Consider the following 18,620-nt stretch of genomic DNA (forward strand, 5'->3'; position numbering starts at 1 on the left):
GCCCAAGCCCAGCAGATGGATACACAACTCCAAGACCCCTAAACAGAAATGGGCCTATCCTCGGTTGGACCGGTCGTCCAGCTCATCCTGGCCCTCCTTATCATCCGCGGGCCGCGGCCGTTCCTAATTGGAAAAAGTACACCGAAGGTCCCTCAACTTGTCATCGAGATATAAAAACGTCCTCAAACCGTAAAACCAGATACCGCGGGTCCCTTAACTATATAAAACCGGTCATAATAGGTCTCTCGGCGGTTTTGATCCCGGTTTTGTCCTACGTGGCTGCTAAGTCAGCGTGGGACCCACATGGGCCCCACGTGTCAGGTGCCACGTCAACACCTCTCCTTCCCCTCTTCTCTCCCTTCTCTCTCTCTCACTTCTCTATCTGCGCAGGCTAGCCGTCGAGAGGGGAGGAGGCCGGCGGGGCGCGCCCGCCGCGCTCTCCACGAGGTGGGCCGCGGCGGCAGCGGCGGCGTCGCCGGCCGCGCCGTCTCCGCCCAGTTCGCCACCGCTGGCCCCCATCACCTCCACGAATCTCCCGGTGAACGGGTGGTACTCCACAAGCGCTTTCCCCAGCGCCTCCCTCACCACCCTCGCCAGCTCGCCACCGCCGTTGTCTCTCCGCCACGCTCCCTTTCTCCAGCTTCGCCTTCACGGCCGTCACCAAGGCCTGCACCGACCTCTCCGCGCTCCGCACTGGCATGGCCATGCACGCGCACTCTATCCTTCTCGGGTTTGGCTCCGACCGGTTCGTGCAGACGGCGCTGGGCGTGCTATACTCCAAGTGCGGCCAGCTACCTGTTGCACGCAAGTTGTTCGACGCAATTCGTTACAGGAGCGTGGTCGCTTGGAACGCCATGATTTCTGGGTATGAGTAGAATGGGCTTGCTGAGCGTGCGATTGAGGTGTATAGGGAGATGCAGGTGGCTCAGGTGGTGCCTGATTCCGCCACGTTTGTTGCTACACTCTACTCGCCGAAGTTCGATTCCCTCCTCGTCGCCGGCCCGCGCAAGCTGGCCCACGCGCGCCTCATCGTCGCCAGCCACGGCAGCTTGCTCCCGCTCGTCACCAAGCTCGCCACCCTCACCGTGGCCGCCGGCGCCGTGCACTACGCGCACCTCCTCGCGGCGTCCCACCACGCCTGCGACTTCTTCTTTCTCTCCTTGCTCACCTGCGCCGCCGCACATCGCAACCTCCCCGGCGCGTCCATCGCCGCCGGGAGATTCGTGGAGGTGGTGGGGGCCAGCGGTGGCGAACTGGGCGGAGACGGCGTGGCCGACGACGCCGCCGCCGCCGCCGCGGCCCACCTCGCGGAGCGCGCGGCGGGCGCGCCCCACCGGCCTCCTCCCCTCCTGTCGGCTAGCCTGCGCAGATCGAGAAGTGAGAGAGAGAAGGGAGAGAAGAGGGGAAGGAGAAATGTGTTGAGGTGGCATCCTGACATGTGGGGTCCACGTGGGTCCTATGCTGACTCAGCAGCCACGTAGGATAAAACCGGCATCAAAACCGCTGAGGGACCTATTGTAACCGGTTTTGTATAGTTAATGGACCCGCGATATTTGGTTTTGCGGTTCGAGGACGTTTTTATATTCCGATGATAAGTTGAGGGACCTTCTGTTTACTTTTCCCTTCCTAATTCCTCCTTCCTTCCTTCCTCCGCCACTAGATTTTTTCCCGTCTCGTGCCATTGACTCGCGGTGCGACGAGACGAGCCACCGGGATCTCCCGCCGTTCGGAGACCTAGGGGAGCAAGGGGGAGACTAGAGAAGGTTGCGCTCCATGAAGTCATGGTGCACCTTAGGTATCTTGAAAGGTTTTACCAAGCGACCTGGTTATTGAAGCGTGGAGAAGAGGCTCCAGTGCGGCAGGAGAAAGCAGATGAGTAGAGGTACGATCTCTTCAGGAGAAAGCAGAGCCCAGCTGCCCAGGTGGTGGGGAGAGATTATCAAATTTTTCGGTGGTGGTTTGGCACGGGACTCTGCCGCTTCGCTGCCTTCAAGGCTCAAGCTCAGGGTGACTGGCGGCATCTGACAGGTTCATTTCCTCTTGCTTATGTCTTTTAGTTGCAAATCAATTACCATTGGTTGTGGGTTTGAATTATTGGGCGAAATGCTCATGCGTTGGTCTTGAAATTTAGCTTTTTATCTATCTCTATGTTTTACATTATAAGTCGCTTTAATTTTTTTCTAATTATTTTTTTAAGTTTGATCAAGTTCATATAAAAATGCAACAACATTTTCAACTCAAAACAAATATATTAATATAATATATTCAATGCTATATGTAATGAAACTAATTTAGTGTTATGAATGTTACTATATTTTTTTATAAAGTTGGTTAAATCTAAAAAGGTTTAATTAAAAAAAATCAAAACTACTTATAATACAAGTAAAATAGAGAGAATTGCATAGAAGTGGAAGTGTGTCGGTGTCTGTACTGGTTCTACTCACCTAGTCACCTCCCTGCCACTGCTATTCTGCTAATAGTGTTAGAGAATACGCACGCACAGATAATGGCAAGGACGTCATTTAGAAGAGCCCACTAGTGCGTGTCATGTTGCTTATGTGCAAATTTTATACACTTTCTTGACTGACCAAAGGTTGTATGCGGTCATTTTTTTTTTCTCTCGGTGCTAGCTTTAATATACGGAAAGCCGTTTAGAGAAGATGGCATGACAATAATGGAGCATATATATATAAACTAGCTCGTACCCTGCGGCGTTGCTGCGGGTAGATATTGTAATTGCAAGTGTCCAGAGAATAACAAATAAAATTTTCCATGGAACAATCATGATGGCCAAATTGTATAATATATGGCTGAAAGTTCACATTATCTAAAACAAATATTTTTCGCTGCGGTCGGAGTGTATATTAAGAAGGAGAGAGTTTAAGCAAACTGTACAAGAGAACAATCAGAGCCAAAGCTCACATACAGAACCAGGACACTGGTTCGCCACACACACATGGTTCAAACTTCAAACATTACTGGGAGTCTGATATACATTTCTTTCTTGTCTTCCTGCAAATTTGTGTTGGCACTAGCTTCATACAGACCTCAACTCTACTGATCCAAGAACAACATGTAGGGCTACATCCTACATGTATACCCAAATACCCAATACAAACACAAAATAGACGAAGCTACCCTGCAATGCAATCAGTAATAAGATCAATAGTTGATACCGAAGCCACCAGCCAGCATTTCGGGTAAACATAGAGCAACAATGAATATAAGCAAGTCTCTTAAGAATTACGTTCTCATTTTGATAAACTGGCAAGCACGGGTGAATTTTGCATCAACACCCAACGGAAATTTGATTAGCATTCCTTGAAATATGTCACTGTTGATGAAGGTAAAAAAGTAAACACAAAGTGAAGCCCATAGAGCTTCAGTTTAGTTCAGGCATCAACATAGTTTAACTCATGAACCTCCAAATTAAATAAATTATTTATTTCATTATTATATATCATACCTTGGTACATTTGTCAGCCTCACGGCAGTAGATTTTGCCCATGTTGCAGTAAGTTACACACACAAACACCAAATATGCTAGTTTTTAAACTATTCTTGTTTCACTAGATTTAATTGCATTTGGTTTTTTACTATGCTATTTCGGAGTTGTTTAATTTGATAGTGGGGGCCATAGAGTATAATGAAAAACAGCAAGGTAATGAGAACCAGAGCATAGTCCGGCTAGAATATTTTAGGAGTCCTTTTAATGAGGTCCAGCTTGTTAAGGGTAGTATGTCTAGGGGTATTTTAGATATTTCCCATCTCTCTCTTGTACAAATATATTTTGCCCTTTGGGCCTAATCTAATTGGAACAGTTCATTCTCCAATTTCTCCAAATTGTAACATGGTATCAGACCCTTGTTCCAAAAACCCTAGCCACCAAATCCGATCATCACCGGCGCACCGGCGGCGGTGAGCCGCCGGCGAGCCATCATCATCGTCCTCCTTCATCCCTCAACGTTTTTGTCTCCAAGCAGCAAGCCTGCAGTTCGTCGTCGTCACCGTGTTCCTGTTCGCCGGTCGCAGCCGCCGCCAGTTGCGGCGCCGCGCCCGTTCCCACTTCTCCACCCACGCAGCCACGCCGTCGTGGTGTTCATCCACGCTGCTCGTCGCGGGGCTCGTTCTTGCCGCCGTTCGAGAGCCGCCGCTGTGGCCTCGTCAATCTACATCAAGGCATCAAGCAACATCAGTTTTTGGCCCATTTCTTGTCAGTTAGCATCAGCAAACCATCGTCCTCTCTGATCTGCAGCAGCAACAACAACAACTCCCGTTCACCTCCTAGTAGATGCAGCAGCTAGCCCATTGTTGTCTCCTAATTTCAGCAGTAGAATTTCCATGTTCCATTGTTTGTGTTGCAACATGCATTCTGCAGATTGTCATCAAGCTTGTATTCCACCACATGTGTTAGTCAGTTTTTGCGCTTGCTAATCGCTGCCATCCACTACTCACTCATCAATCATCACCATGCTTTGTTATTGTTAGCTACTTATTATAATCCAATTTTACTTCTCCAAATTATCATGATGGCTTGTAGTAGTCACTGGTTAGGTCATTAGCTGCTTGCTTGCTACTGTCAACATGTTCACTAGCATCCTTTGTGTCTTTTGCTAGTAATGTGCATCTCTGCTTGCAGTCCATCTATCAATATTGCCTTTTTGCTATATCCATCAATCCGTGTTCTTTACTAATCAAATTCCTGTGTTTCCTACCGAGTCCAGCAAAATCCATTGCATATCCTTCATTTTGTCGAAGCTGTGCCAGTCCATCTCTTCATGGTCATTTCATCATCACCAGCTCCCCGTCGGAGCTGGCCTTCATTGTCACTTCATATCTTCATCATCTCCATGTCGGAGCTTGTCATCATCATCATCAATCAGTGAAGGTCCGAAGAACAGTTTGTGAAGGGCCTTCATCAATATCAATGTCTCATCATCAATCAAAGGACCGAAGAACAGCTTGTGAAGGTCCATTGTCATCATCATCAACATCTCCGAATCAATGAAGAGCCGAAGAACGATTCGTGAAGGCTTCAAGGTACCGAGGGCCGAAGAACAGTTTGTGAAGGCTCCGAGGTCCATTTCATTGAGGAGGGGGTCTTTTCTTCTTCATCATCCAAGAATTGACACACTTCGACGACATCATCAAGACTTTGGAGATAGGCTAATATTTAGATTGTGTTCTCATGTTTAGTTTACCTTTCAAATGCAATGTTATTACATACACATTGCATTTGAGTGGGGGTGTTAAGGGTAGTATGTCTAGGGGTATTTTAGATATTTCCCATCTCTCTCTTGTACAAATATATTTTGCCCTTTGGGCCTAATCTAATTGGAACAGTTCATTCCCCAATTTCTCCAAATTGTGACACAGCTCATCTGAATATTAGAGAAATATAAATTTGCCACTAACATTTAACAATGTCCCACTTGTCTACTCCCTCCGTCAAAAAAAACCAAACCTAAGACTTAGATGTGATATAATCTAGTATCTGTCTAGATTCGTTGTACTAGATTATGGCTTAAATACTAGATTAAGTTTTTTTTGGGACGGAGGGAGTATGTCTAACCAAAATAACACAATTGATTTGCATATTGTGTTTTGCCTCGCATTGTGCCGAAGCAATCTTATCTGTGGCAATTGGTAGAGTTCTTCCTCTCACACCTTCTCTGCAATACAAACGCATCTGGCTCTGGTAACCTTGCACTCCTCTCTTAGTATTTCTTTCCTTCACGCTTTCTTGTCTCTGCTTAAGTTCTCTATCGTTTGGTACCATCATGCATTAATTCCTTTTTCCTCTATTTCCCACTCCAAACATTTCCATAACCACTCACATACACAAAAATAAAAAACCAGACAGAGAGAAAAAAACTTGTTTTGGGAGTTCTGTTGTTATCTTCCTCACAGAAGAAAAATCTCTCCATCACCATCTGTTCTTATGCCCTGCTTCTATTCATTCACTTGTTCACAGCTGCAGTAGTGCTGTTCCATGGCGGAGGTGGTGTTGGCTGGCTTACGTTTGGCAGCAACACCAATCTGTGTGAAGCTCCTCTGTAATGCTTCGACGTGCCTTGGCGTGGACATGACGCGTGAGCTCCATGAACTGGAGACCATCATCATACCACAGTTCGAGCTGGTGATTGAAGCAGCTGAGAAAGGAAACCACAGAGCCAAGCTGGACAGATGGCTCCGGGAGCTCAAACAAGCCTTCTACAATGCTGAGGACCTTCTGGACGAGCATGAGTACAACATCCTTAAGTGCAAAGCGAAACACAAGGATTCTCTAGTGAAAGATTCCACCCAGGTTCATGACTCTTCCATCAGCAATATTTTGAAGCAGCCTATGCGTGCTGTGTCCAGTAGGATGTCCAATCTGCGCCCAGAGAACAGAAAGATACTTTGCCAGTTGAATGAACTGAAGACCATGCTGGAGAAAGCCAAGGAGTTCCGTGAGCTGATTCACTTACCTGCTGGTAATAGTCTTGAGGGTCCCAGTGTACCAACAATTGTTGTTCCTGTAGTGACATCGCTATTGCCGCCAAGAGTATTTGGTCGCAACATGGATCGCGATCGCATAATACATCTTCTTACTAAGCCAATGGCTACTGTTTCTAGCTCAGTCGGCTACTCTGGTTTGGCCATTGTTGCACATGGAGGAGCAGGAAAATCCACCTTAGCACAATGTGTTTACAATGACAAGAGGGTACAAGAACATTTTGACGTCAGGATATGGGTCTGCATCTCACGCAAACTTGATGTTCATCGCCATACACGTGAGATTATCGAGTCAGCAACAAATGGAGAGTGCCCTCGTGTGGACAATCTTGATACTCTCCAGTGCAGATTGAAGGACATAATGCAAAAATCAGAGAAATTCCTGCTTGTGTTGGATGACGTCTGGTTTGATGAATCCGTCAATGAGAGGGAATGGGACCAGTTGCTTGATCCTCTTGTTTCTCAGCAGGAGGGGAGCAGAGTTTTGGTGACTTCTAGACGAGATGTACTTCCAGCTGCTCTTCACTGTAAGGATGTTGTTCATTTGGAAAACATGGAAGATGCCGAGTTCTTGGCTCTATTCAAATACCATGCTTTCTCTGGAACAGAAATCAGAAATCCACAGTTGCATGCACGGCTAGAAGAGGTCGCAGAGAAGATTGCTAAAAGGTTAGGACAATCGCCTTTAGCAGCAAGGACAGTAGGCTCCCAGCTGAGCAGGAATAAGGATATTGCCATATGGAAAAGTGCTCTAAATATTGAAAACTTAAGTGAGCCCATGAAAGCTCTGTTGTGGAGTTATAATAAATTAGATTCACGTCTGCAGAGATGTTTTCTGTACTGCAGCTTATTTCCAAAAGGTCACAAGTATAAAATTGATGAGATGGTTGACCTTTGGGTGGCAGAGGGGCTAGTTGATTCACGCAACCAGGGGGATAAGAGAATTGAAGATATTGGCAGGGATTACTTCAATGAGATGGTGTCAGGATCTTTCTTTCAACCAGTTTCTGAAAGATATATGGGTACATGGTACATTATGCATGATCTGCTTCATGATTTGGCAGAGTCACTGACTAAAGAAGACTGCTTCAGATTAGAAGATGATGGGGTGAAAGAGATACCAGCCACTGTTCGACATCTATCTATTTGTGTTGACAGTATGAAATTCCATAAGCAAAAGATCTGCAAGCTACGTTATTTACGCACTGTTATCTGCATTGACCCTCTCATGGATGACGGAGATGATATTTTTAATCAGCTATTGAAGAATCTGAAGAAGCTACGTGTACTACATTTGTCGTTTTACAACAGTAGCAGCTTGCCTGAATGTATTGGTGAGCTGAAGCACCTTCGATATTTGAGTATCATCAGCACATTGATTTCTGAACTGCCAAGATCATTGTGTACTCTTTTCCACTTGGAGCTACTTCATTTGAATGACAAGGTCAAGAATTTGCCGGACAGACTCTGTAATTTAAGAAAGTTACGACGTCTTGAAGCATATGATGACAGAAACAGAATGTATAAATTGTATAGAGCAGCTCTCCCTCAAATTCCTTACATAGGCAAGCTATCTTTGCTGCAAGATATTGATGGATTTTGCGTGCAAAAGCAGAAGGGATATGAGTTGCGACAACTGAGGGACATGAACAAGCTCGGTGGTAATTTGCGTGTCGTTAATCTTGAAAATGTAACTGGAAAGGATGAAGCCTCAGAGTCGAAGTTGCATCAGAAAACTCATCTTAGAGGTTTGCATCTCTCCTGGAATGATGTGGATGACATGGATGTTTCACATTTGGAGATTCTAGAAGGTTTGAGGCCGCCATCTCAATTGGAGGACCTTACAATCGAAGGTTACAAATCCACCATGTACCCAAGCTGGTTACTTGATGGATCCTATTTTGAGAATCTAGAGTCTTTTACGCTTGCTAATTGCTGTGTGATAGGAAGCCTACCACCCAATACCGAGATCTTTAGGCACTGTATGACACTTACCCTTGAGAATGTCCCGAATATGAAGACACTACCTTTTCTTCCAGAAGGTCTCACAAGCCTATCAATTGAGGGGTGCCCACTGCTTGTGTTCACTACTAATAACGATGAACTGGAACACCATGATTATAGGGAGAGCATCACGAGGGCAAACAACCTGGAAACACAACTTGTTTTGATATGGGAAGCGAATTCCGATTCAGATATTAGGAGCACATTGTCGTCCGAACACTCATCCATGAAGAAGTTGACGGAATTGATGGATACTGATATGTCGGGAAATCTTCAAACCATTGAAAGCGCTTTAGAAATAGAGAGAGATGAAGCCTTGGTTAAAGAAGATATCATCAAAGTATGGCTCTGTTGCCACGAGGAGAGGATGAGATTCATTTATTCAAGGAAGGCTGGGTTGCCGTTGGTTCTACCATCTGGACTATGCGTACTCTCTCTTTCCTCCTGTAGTATTACAGATGGAGCTTTAGCTATTTGCCTTGGTGGGCTTACTTCACTTAGAAATTTGTTCTTAACAGAGATTATGACTTTAACTACGCTTCCACCGGAAGAGGTCTTCCAACATTTGGGCAATCTTAGATACTTGGTCATTCGTTCCTGCTGGTGTCTCAGATCATTCGGGGGCTTGCGATCTGCTACCTCTCTTTCAGAAATAAGATTATTTTCCTGTCCTTCTTTACAGTTGGCACGTGGCGCAGAATTTATGCAAATGTCCCTTGAGAAGCTATGTGTATACAACTGTGTGCTTTCAGCTGACTTCTTCTGTGGTGACTGGCCACATCTGGATGATATTCTCTTATCTGGGTGCAGAAGCTCGTCGTCCTTGCATGTTGGTGATCTTACCTCCCTCGAATCATTCTCACTATATCATTTTCCAGATTTATGCACGCTGGAAGGTTTGTCTTCCCTGCAGCTTCACCACGTGCATTTGATAGATGTTCCAAAGCTTACTACCGAGAGCATCTCACAGTTTCGCGTCCAGCGTTCGCTCTATATTAGCAGTTCTGTTATGCTCAACCACATGCTCTCTGCTGAAGGTTTCGTTGTTCCAGAGTTTCTCTCTCTTGAAAGCTGCAAGGAGCCATCCGTTTCATTCGAAGAATCTGCAAACTTCACATCCGTCAAGTGCCTGAGGTTATGTAATTGTGAAATGAGGTCACCACCAGGAAATATGAAGTGCCTATCCAGTCTAACGAAACTCGATATCTATGATTGCCCCAACATATCATCTATACCAGATCTGCCGTCCTCCCTCCAGCATATATGTATATGGGGTTGTGAGCTCTTGAAGGAGAGCTGCAGAGCACCTGAAGGAGAAAGCTGGCCAAAGATTGCGCATATCCGCTGGAAGGAATTCAGATGAATTGTGCTTCAGAATCACAACTAGAGAGAAACGGAAAGGTGAAGGTTACATCAATGCATTGTCAGAAGTATTTTCTTTTCTGTATTATTTATTTCGTTAACCCATGATCATGCAAACACATTATTTACTTCAATGTTTCCTTGTTTATTTATTTTGAACAGACACCCCAAGATTGGCACATATACGTTTCCCTGCTGCCATCCACCGACTCGCCGCCTCCTTTTATTCGGTTTCTCTGCCACTGACGGCCCATGATCGTGTCCTGTTGCTTAAATGGAGTCTTGTTGGTTTAAGAAAATCTCTGTGTCTCTTGAAGACTCAACTATCTTGTATTTGTTAGGATACGATAGGCAACCAAACCATAAAAAACAATAGATCAATCATAAAATATACGAGATTTTAACGTGGAAAACCCTACCAAAACAGGAGAGAAAAAACCACGGGCGTCAGCCAGCAAAATATCTTTACTATATCTGGGGTGAGGTTACAACGCCGCACGTCGGCTTACAAGAGGTATATATATGGTGGAACCCTAGAAGGAATGACGATCCGGCCCAAGCCTCCCGGCGACGGGCCTCCGCTCCACTACGGCAGAAGCTGGCCTTTATTAAGTGCAAATGAATTTGGATCATAACTCAACAGTATTTTATTATGTGATGTGATATACTATTCCAGTACTTGGATTTTACACTTCACACAAATATACAGTTTGCTTCAAATGTTTGTCTATGTAGTTTGCATAAAGTTTGTATGGATATCGATTATTTGTGTAAGTTTCTGATGCTTTTATCGCACGATAGTTCTTGATAGTTCTCACCTCACTTCGAATGTGTCCTTGACTCCTTGTTGAGCTGCCCGGCAGTCTGACAAAATTTGATCAGTCCCCATTGTTTCTGTTGCACTCTGGCGCTTGGATTGTTTGACTTAGTTCTCTCTCTATCCTCCCGGTTGAGTAAGATATAGGTGGTGTTTGAATCTCCTGAAGATAAAAATAAAGATAAAAATTAAATGTTTCACACAAAACGAGGTGGTAATAACGTGTGAGTAATTAAGCTTTAATCATTACAAACTTGAAAAATAGATTAATATGATATTTTAGAACAACTTTCATATAGAAAGTTTTCACACGAAACGAACCGTTTAGCTGTTTAAAAAGCGTGCCACGAGTATCCAAAAGTTTATCCAACGTTTGTTAGCAGATTAATTTTGATAATAGTAGCAGAATGTCCGTCCGTTGCTACCGGTGGAAGCACGTGACTTCGCGCGTCACCTACTTCCTCCGTTTCATAATGGAAGTCATTCTAACATTTCCCACATTTACAGTGATGTTTCTAGATTCATTAACATCAATATGAATGTGGAAAATGCTAGAATGACTTACATTGTGAAACGGAGGGAGTAGTTGTTAGTTCGCAATATAATTATGGGAACATAAGAAAAACTTACTAAGAATAGTTTAACCCAATATATCGATTCTTAATTTTCATCAATAGAAAGGGGCATCCGAGTATCCGACAGAACTGAATATTGGACTCTCTGGTTGAATATGCATACATGTACTGAGCACTGATCCAGATCAATAAAAAGACGTTACTGACACGGAAACACAGCATCAGGTATGCACGAACTGAAAGCATAACTCTGCATGATTGCATCTTTGGCTAACGGCTGTCTATGGAGTGTTAGACGTCGATAAATTCAACCCAGAGATCATTCCAGCCCAGCTATGCATGATTGCATCTTTGCCTAGCCTACTTAGTGACCAACTGCCCCCTCCGTTTCAGATTATAAGATGTTTTTGACTTTGATCAAAGTCAAACTGTTTCAAATTTAACTAAATTTATAGAAAAAAATAGTAATATTTTCCACCCAACATAAATTTATTATTAAAGTACATTTAATTATTAATTTAATAAAACTAATTTGGTAATGTAAATATTACTTTATTTCTCTATAAATTTAGTCTAACTTTATACAATTTAACTTTGATCAAAGTCAAAACATCTTATAACTTAAAACGGGTGGAGATATTGGGATACGCCCCACGTAGGAGCGTTAGGTATGCCCAGGTAACGGAGCTTACCCTTTACATTCCTCAGTTCTAGCATATCCTTGCTGTGCCAGATTGGGAAACCGCTAATAAGCGGCTAGTCACGCACTCCATCTTCGCGTGGCGCAGCCACAGGATGCCGGGGCCACGTGGCGTTTTTTTTTTCTTTTTTTCAAGTTTTTTAAAGGTTTTTTGGTTCTTTTTTCAGGTTTTTTGGGATTTTTTTAGGTTTTTTATATGTGTATAAAGTTTATATACGTGATTTTTTTCGGTTATAAAGGGGGGTCGTGCCGGGAGGGAGCCACGTGGTGTTTTTTCTTTTTTTTCAAGTTTTTAAAGGTTTTTCCGGTTCTTTTTTCAGGTTTTTTGGGTTCTTTTTTAGGTTTTTTTATATGTGTATAAAGTTTATATACGTGAATTTTTTCTGTTATACAAAGTTGTATGTATACGTATACAGAGTTATACAGTAAAAAATGTGTATATATAAAATTCTCTATCTCTACTAATTAAAAAATTGAAAACGTTCCCGTTGTCCATAATAAAGAAAAAAGGGCGAAAAAATAAAACAACAAAATAAAGTCTGATTCAATTTGACGAGAAGAAAACAAGTCTGTAAAAAAAGGCCCGTAAAAAAGGGTGCTAAAAAAAAGGCAAAGAAGGGCGAAAAAAAAGTCTGATACAATGCAACGTAATCTCTATCTCTATCTCTTCTCTAATCCCTATTCTCTGACTACTTAAAAAATTAAAAACGTTTTCGTTATCTGTAGCCCGGCGAAATTTTTTATAGCCCGGCGAAGTTTCCGTTATCTGTATATAATAAAAATAGAAAAAAAGTCCGATTATATGGTATAAGGGGCAAGAAAAAACAAGGCAAAAACAACATAAGATTTATATATGTTTCCATCATCCGTATATATCTATTTATCTCTAATCTAATCTAATCATACTACTTAAAAAAGATAAGTTCCTGTCGTCCTTAAAAAAGAAAAAAAATACGTGAGAGAAAAAACAGTTTCCAAAAAAACGCCTGAGAAAAAAAAAATAAAAAAAACACACGAGAGAAAAAGCAAAAAAACGCGAGAAAAAATGTTAGAAAAACGCGCAAGAAAATTACGGTTTCCATCGTCTGAAAAAAAACACACAAGAAAATTACGGTTTCCATCGTCTCTAATCTAATCTAACTACTAATTTAAAAGAGAAGTTTCAATCGTCCGTTAAAAAGTAAAAAATGTGCGAGAAAAAAAAAGCAAAAGACGCTCAAGAAAAAACAAGAAAAAAAAAGCGTTAGAAAAACTGTCAGAAAAAGCCAAAAATACGCGCAAGAAAAAAAATAAAAAAAAGCGCGAGAACAATATGGTTTTTGTCGTTGGTAAAAAAAAAGCAAAAAAAAACGATAGGAAAAAACTGTCAGATAGAAATGCGTCATTTCTAAGAAATAGTTTGAGAAAATACAGTTTTCGTCGTCGGTTAAAAAAGAAAAAAAAATGCTAGGAAAAAACTAACAGAAAGAAATACGTCATTTTAAAAAATGGTTTGAGAAAACCGCACAAGAAAAAAAATACCGTTTATAAAAAATTGGATTGAGAAAACTATCCAAGAAAACCGTCCGACTCAATGTGAGAAAAAAAATCACCATTTCTAAGAAAATGTTAGAGAAAACCGTGCGACTCTAGACGAGAAAAAAACCGCCATTTATAAGAAGAACCGCTCCGAAAAACCGTCCAACTCAATGCGAGATAAAATTGATGGACGCTTGGGTCAGACAGGATCCATCGATTTTTTTTCTATTTCCTACACGACTTTTGTTTCCTCATCTATTCTCCTGTATTGGAGACCCTGCACGTCACTGTATGCAATTATCAGACTATTTTTGTTAAGTATAGCTTTCTTGATAACATATTATATGAAAATAATATTACAAAATAAACATATTTTTAATTGTTATTTAGAGAAGAGTGCATGGTGACTATTTTGTGTAGACTTGACCATGAGTGTAGGATTTAATTAATCCTATTATTAATTGCAAGAATGAAATTGAAAGAGTATTTTAGATTATATGCATGTTATCACATGAATAATCCAATTATTCTGGGTAAGGCAAGCATCGGTGAGCTTATCATCGTCGAGGTTGGGTCATTCCATTGTTCTAATTTTCTAATTCTGTTAGCTATAACGATCCATAAAAACATTATCATTGATATGGTTATGTACGAAAAATGTATATTGTCATTGGATTTTTTTTTTACCCGTTGCAACGCAGAGCGTTTTTGCTAGTTATACGCCACAACCTCCCAGATGGAATAAGTTCACTTTAGGTCCCTTAATTTGTCACCGAGTTCGAAATTCATCCATGCACCGTAAAATCGGATACAACGCATCCCCCAACTTACAAAACCATGCAAACAGGAACCCTCAGCAGTATTATCCCTGGTTTTGGCTGATGTGGCACCCATGTAGCTCCTTTGACTAGGTCTTCATCACACGTGGCATTGACGTGGCTCTTACGTGACAATTCGATCCGGAAAATTAATTAAACACATGGGACCCACATGTCAGTTTCACACACAATAACAAAAAAAGTGGGGTCCATGTGGTCCCACATGCCATCCTCACTATTCCCCTCCTCTCTCTATCATGTCTCCCTTGTTCTCTCTCTCCTCTCTCTCCGAGCTCCTCCACCTCCTCGCCGCACGCCATACATGGCCGCGGCAACCTGGATTCAAACGCGCAAACACCCCCCCCGATCTGGTCCCCAACCACAAAGAAGAACCCACCCATCCACTCCACCACCATCTCCAATGACAACGCCCCCATGCCGACGAGGAGCGGGATGGGGTACGTGCCATCGACGAGCCCCACGGCGGCGAACACTGCCTTCGGGAATGTCTTCCTCGGCTCCTCCACCTCGCCAACGAGCATGCTCGCCTTGTCCCAGTAGTTGAGATTCCATACATGTAGTTGAAGTAGGCGCGTGGCTCGACGGCAAGCCACCAAGACGGGTGGATCTTGGGGACAGCTAGCCACCGAGAGGGACCGGACCGGCAGGGACAGGACGACCCCGCCGCCGGAGCAGAGGTAGTCGAGGAAGAGCACCGGGTAGAACCGTTGTCTAGCGTCCCCGACTCCCACTTGGAGAACTTGATGAAGAAGGCCACGACGGGGCCGAACGCCACGGAGACCAAGACGACATAGCCGGCATTGGTGGAGGGGCTCGATGATGCCGCTCTACGCCTCGAGGACGCACGACGAGGAGGTGGAGTAGTGTTGACGCAAAAAACACACACTGGCCTAGGAGATCTGCTTAGCTCCAGTGCAGGTCCAAATCTTGATGAGGTGCGGGCGTACCCGTCAGTTTGACCATGACAACTGACAAGATATACAAATAGCTGATCAATGAGCCGATCGGCTGACAAGCCGATAGATTAATTATAGCCAATGCCGATACCAGCCGATAGCGATAGGGTTTTGAGGTATCGACTATAATTCTAATGTAGATTCTGACGCTTGATGTAAATAACAATATAAAGACAATCGGCTGATGATAATGCAAGAAAGCAACAATATAATCCAATAAAGACCAATCGGCTAACAATGATATGATAGAATAAGCATTGATCCGAAAGTTAAAGCATACATCGGCTGGAGGTTCGATGTCTTTAAATCCACAAGATTAGATAAACAGTAAAATTTTTGTTACGATCGGATCGGCTAAATCCAATATGTATGCAATCCTGTAAGCCGATGCAACGTTCAGATAACTCATCGGCTGAAACCCCGATGAAACCCTTATTGGCAATTGAGAAGCAGGCTAGAGATTATGGTTCTAAACACGACGCAGTTGATCAAACTTAACTGATGTAGCACTAAGTATGAAAAGAAACATAATATCTAGACAATCAAACCGTTAATTTTCAGGGTGGTAGATGCCTTAGCTAATCTAATCTAGCAACACGATTTAGCCGATACCGGCATAAACCCTAAAGCGAGAAGCTGCCGATAGAGCTAAATTGCTATGCTAATACTAGATTAATAAAGACATGATAAATTGGTAGGCAAAAATATCAACCGAACCAGAATCCAAGAGGTCGAATACACTGATGCAGCCTTGAACAACGCCAGTGTAGCCAATACAACTGCCAGGACCAGCGGAACGTAGGACTTACCTGTAACGCCCCGATTTTCGTTCGGGTTTAAAAATCATTAATAATACATTTTCTAGAAATTAAATAAAAGTTAAATCAATTTAATCAAGTGAAATAATGGGAGAATTAAAATTTTCCCTTAAAAATCATTGGCCGGGAATATTTTGCAATATTCTTTGTGCCCTAATGTACTCTCCGGAATTTTCCGTGAATTTTCGGAGCTCAAGAAGTAATTTTAATGGCACAAAGTTCATCGAATCAATTAAATAAAAAAAAAAAAAAAACAAAAACTCCCCTTCCTCCTTGGGCCATTTTCGGCCCAAGAATCCTACCCCTCCCGCGGCCCGCGCCCTCTCTCTCCCTCTCTCGGCCGGCCTCCCTCCCCATCTCTTGGGCCGTCGGCCCGTTTCCCCTCTCCCTCGTGAAGTCTGTTTTACGTCCCCCATCCAGCTCTCCCTCCCTCTCTCCCCGACAGGTGGGACCCGAGGACCCCACCTGTCATCCCCTTCCTCCAGCTCCAACTGCCGCCATGGCCGCCCGAGCCGCCCCACGACGCCGCCGTTTTCCGCCCACCTCCTCCACCCCGCGCGCGCGCGCTCGTCCGTGGGACCTCGCCGCCCATGTCCGCGCCGTTTTCCCCCACCTCTCCCCTCCAAAACCGCCACCCACACCCCACGATGCCGCCCACGCCACCGGCGGTTGCCGCCCCGACTCCGCCTCTCCCGGGCTCGATCCCGCCTCCCCTCCCCTATAAAAACAATCCCCGGCCTCCCCTCATCCATTTCCCCCATTTTCCCCAAGCCGCCGCGCCCTCCCTCGCTCTCCCCGCGCCGAGCCCACGCACCGCCGCTCTCCGGCGAACTCCAACAGCGCCGCGCCGCCGCTCCCGTCCACCCCGCACTGCGCCGTCGCCCTCCCCAGCACCGCAGCCGCCGTGCGCACCTCGTCCACCGCTCCGTCCTCTCCTTCCACCCCCGCAGCACCATTCCCACCGTGCAAGCCGAAACCACCGCCATTCACCGCCTTCAGCCGGCCGTTGCCGCCGCGTTAGTCGTCGCCGCACCTCGCCGCTTGCGCCGTCGGCAAAGCCGTGCCAAGCTCTACCCCGGCATCCGCTCCTTTTCCCCTCCCCGCTTCCGAGGCACCGTCGCCACGCGCACCACCTCTCTCCACCGCCTTTACCACCTCCAGCCGCCGCTTGGCGCCGCTCCTAATCACCCCAATTCGCGCCGTCGCCGCCGCTCGCTTCGCAGCGCCGAGGAGCACCTCGGCCGCCGCTTTTCACGGCCGGGATCCCGCCGGAACACGGTTCCCCTCGCGCCGGTCCTTCCGGCCGCCGTCCGCCGGTTCTCGCTCGCGGAACGCCGCCGGGCCGCCGTTCCGCCTTCGCCCCGAGGAGCGCCGACGCCGAGCTTCCCCGCCTTTCCCCATCCCTCGTCGCCGCGTCCTTGGTGAGCTCCTCCTCTCCCACCTTGCCTCCCTCCTCTGTCTCCCGTGCGCGCTGCCGCGCCGGTGGCCGCCGCCTGCGACCACCGGGCCGTGCGCCGCCACTGTTAGGTCGGCCGGCCGGCTTGCCGCCGCTCCGCTCGCCTGGGCCGCCCGGACCCCCCCCCTTGCCGCGCCGCGTCGCCGCTTTCTCTCGTGCGCCGCCGCCGCGCCATGGCTCAGCCAGGCCGGCCTTGTGCCGTGCCCGTGCCCTAGCCGCGCCGCCTCGTGGCCATCCGATCGGCTTCGGGCCGATCTGGGCCGTCCACGTGGTGGACGCGCACCCGAGGCCACGTGTGGACTTGGTCCACCGTGCGCCGCCCCTTTGTGCCGCTGACGTGCGGGGCCCGCCTGTCGGCGCTGGTTCCCCTTGCTGACGTCAGCAAATACCATTTCCTTTGTAAAAATAATTAATAATTGCGCAATAAATCGAGTTTAATTATAGAAATTCATTTAAATGGCTCAAAACTTCTAAAATTCATATCTAATTCATTCGAACTCCGAATTGAGCCATTCAACTTGCAAAATTCATCTAAAATTGAGCTCTACATGTTTGTTTAGTTTTTATGTACTGTTTCCTTGGTTTTTATTAGAGTTTTTCCTCGTTTTGCGTGCCAGCGTGTAGAATCCGTCGTTTCGGAAGTCCGCGGTCGCAAGGAAAAGAGTTCGGAAGATCCAAGTGAAGGAGCAAGGCAAGTCGCACATTCCCCTTGAGCATGTTGATCCCAATTTATAAATGTTTTACCGTTTACAAATAAATATGCATGTTTTGCTAATTACACGGGGTCAGGGTTTACCTATCTGCTCGCTTGCGCCATGTTTACTTGATATCTGTTCTTTGTCAACCTTGGGTAATAAATTGACTAGCTTGTGTTACTTATGTGACCTAGCTAGAACTATATGCTTAGCCATGCTTAATTACCACTAGCTCAGTCGATGGGATAATTGCAGTATTAGACATTCTAGTATCCTGTTGAGCTGCGTGCTCGAGGCATCTGGCCATGTTTTATGGTCGTAATTATCCAACTAAAATGCGACTGAATGGTGGGCTGTGGGTGCATGGTTTTGTGAGTCGCAC

The 18,620-nt window shown here is 45.3% G+C and overlaps 1 protein-coding gene across 1 annotated transcript; it reads left to right on the forward strand.

Annotated features, from left to right (window-relative positions):
• Positions 1–1,610: 1,610 nt before the first annotated feature.
• On the forward strand, positions 1,611–10,638 carry LOC9268622 (putative disease resistance RPP13-like protein 1). Its single transcript, XM_015790901.3, has 3 exons — positions 1,611–2,028; positions 5,975–9,903; positions 10,027–10,638. The coding sequence occupies exon 2, from the start codon at positions 5,993–5,995 to the stop codon at positions 9,863–9,865; it is 3,873 nt and encodes a 1,290-aa protein (XP_015646387.1). The 5' UTR covers positions 1,611–2,028; positions 5,975–5,992; the 3' UTR covers positions 9,866–9,903; positions 10,027–10,638.
• The last annotated feature ends 7,982 nt before the right edge of the window (positions 10,639–18,620 follow it).

The sequence above is a fragment of the Oryza sativa genome, chromosome 1 (assembly GCF_034140825.1).
Source record: "Oryza sativa Japonica Group chromosome 1, ASM3414082v1".
Lineage (NCBI taxonomy): Eukaryota > Viridiplantae > Streptophyta > Magnoliopsida > Poales > Poaceae > Oryza > Oryza sativa.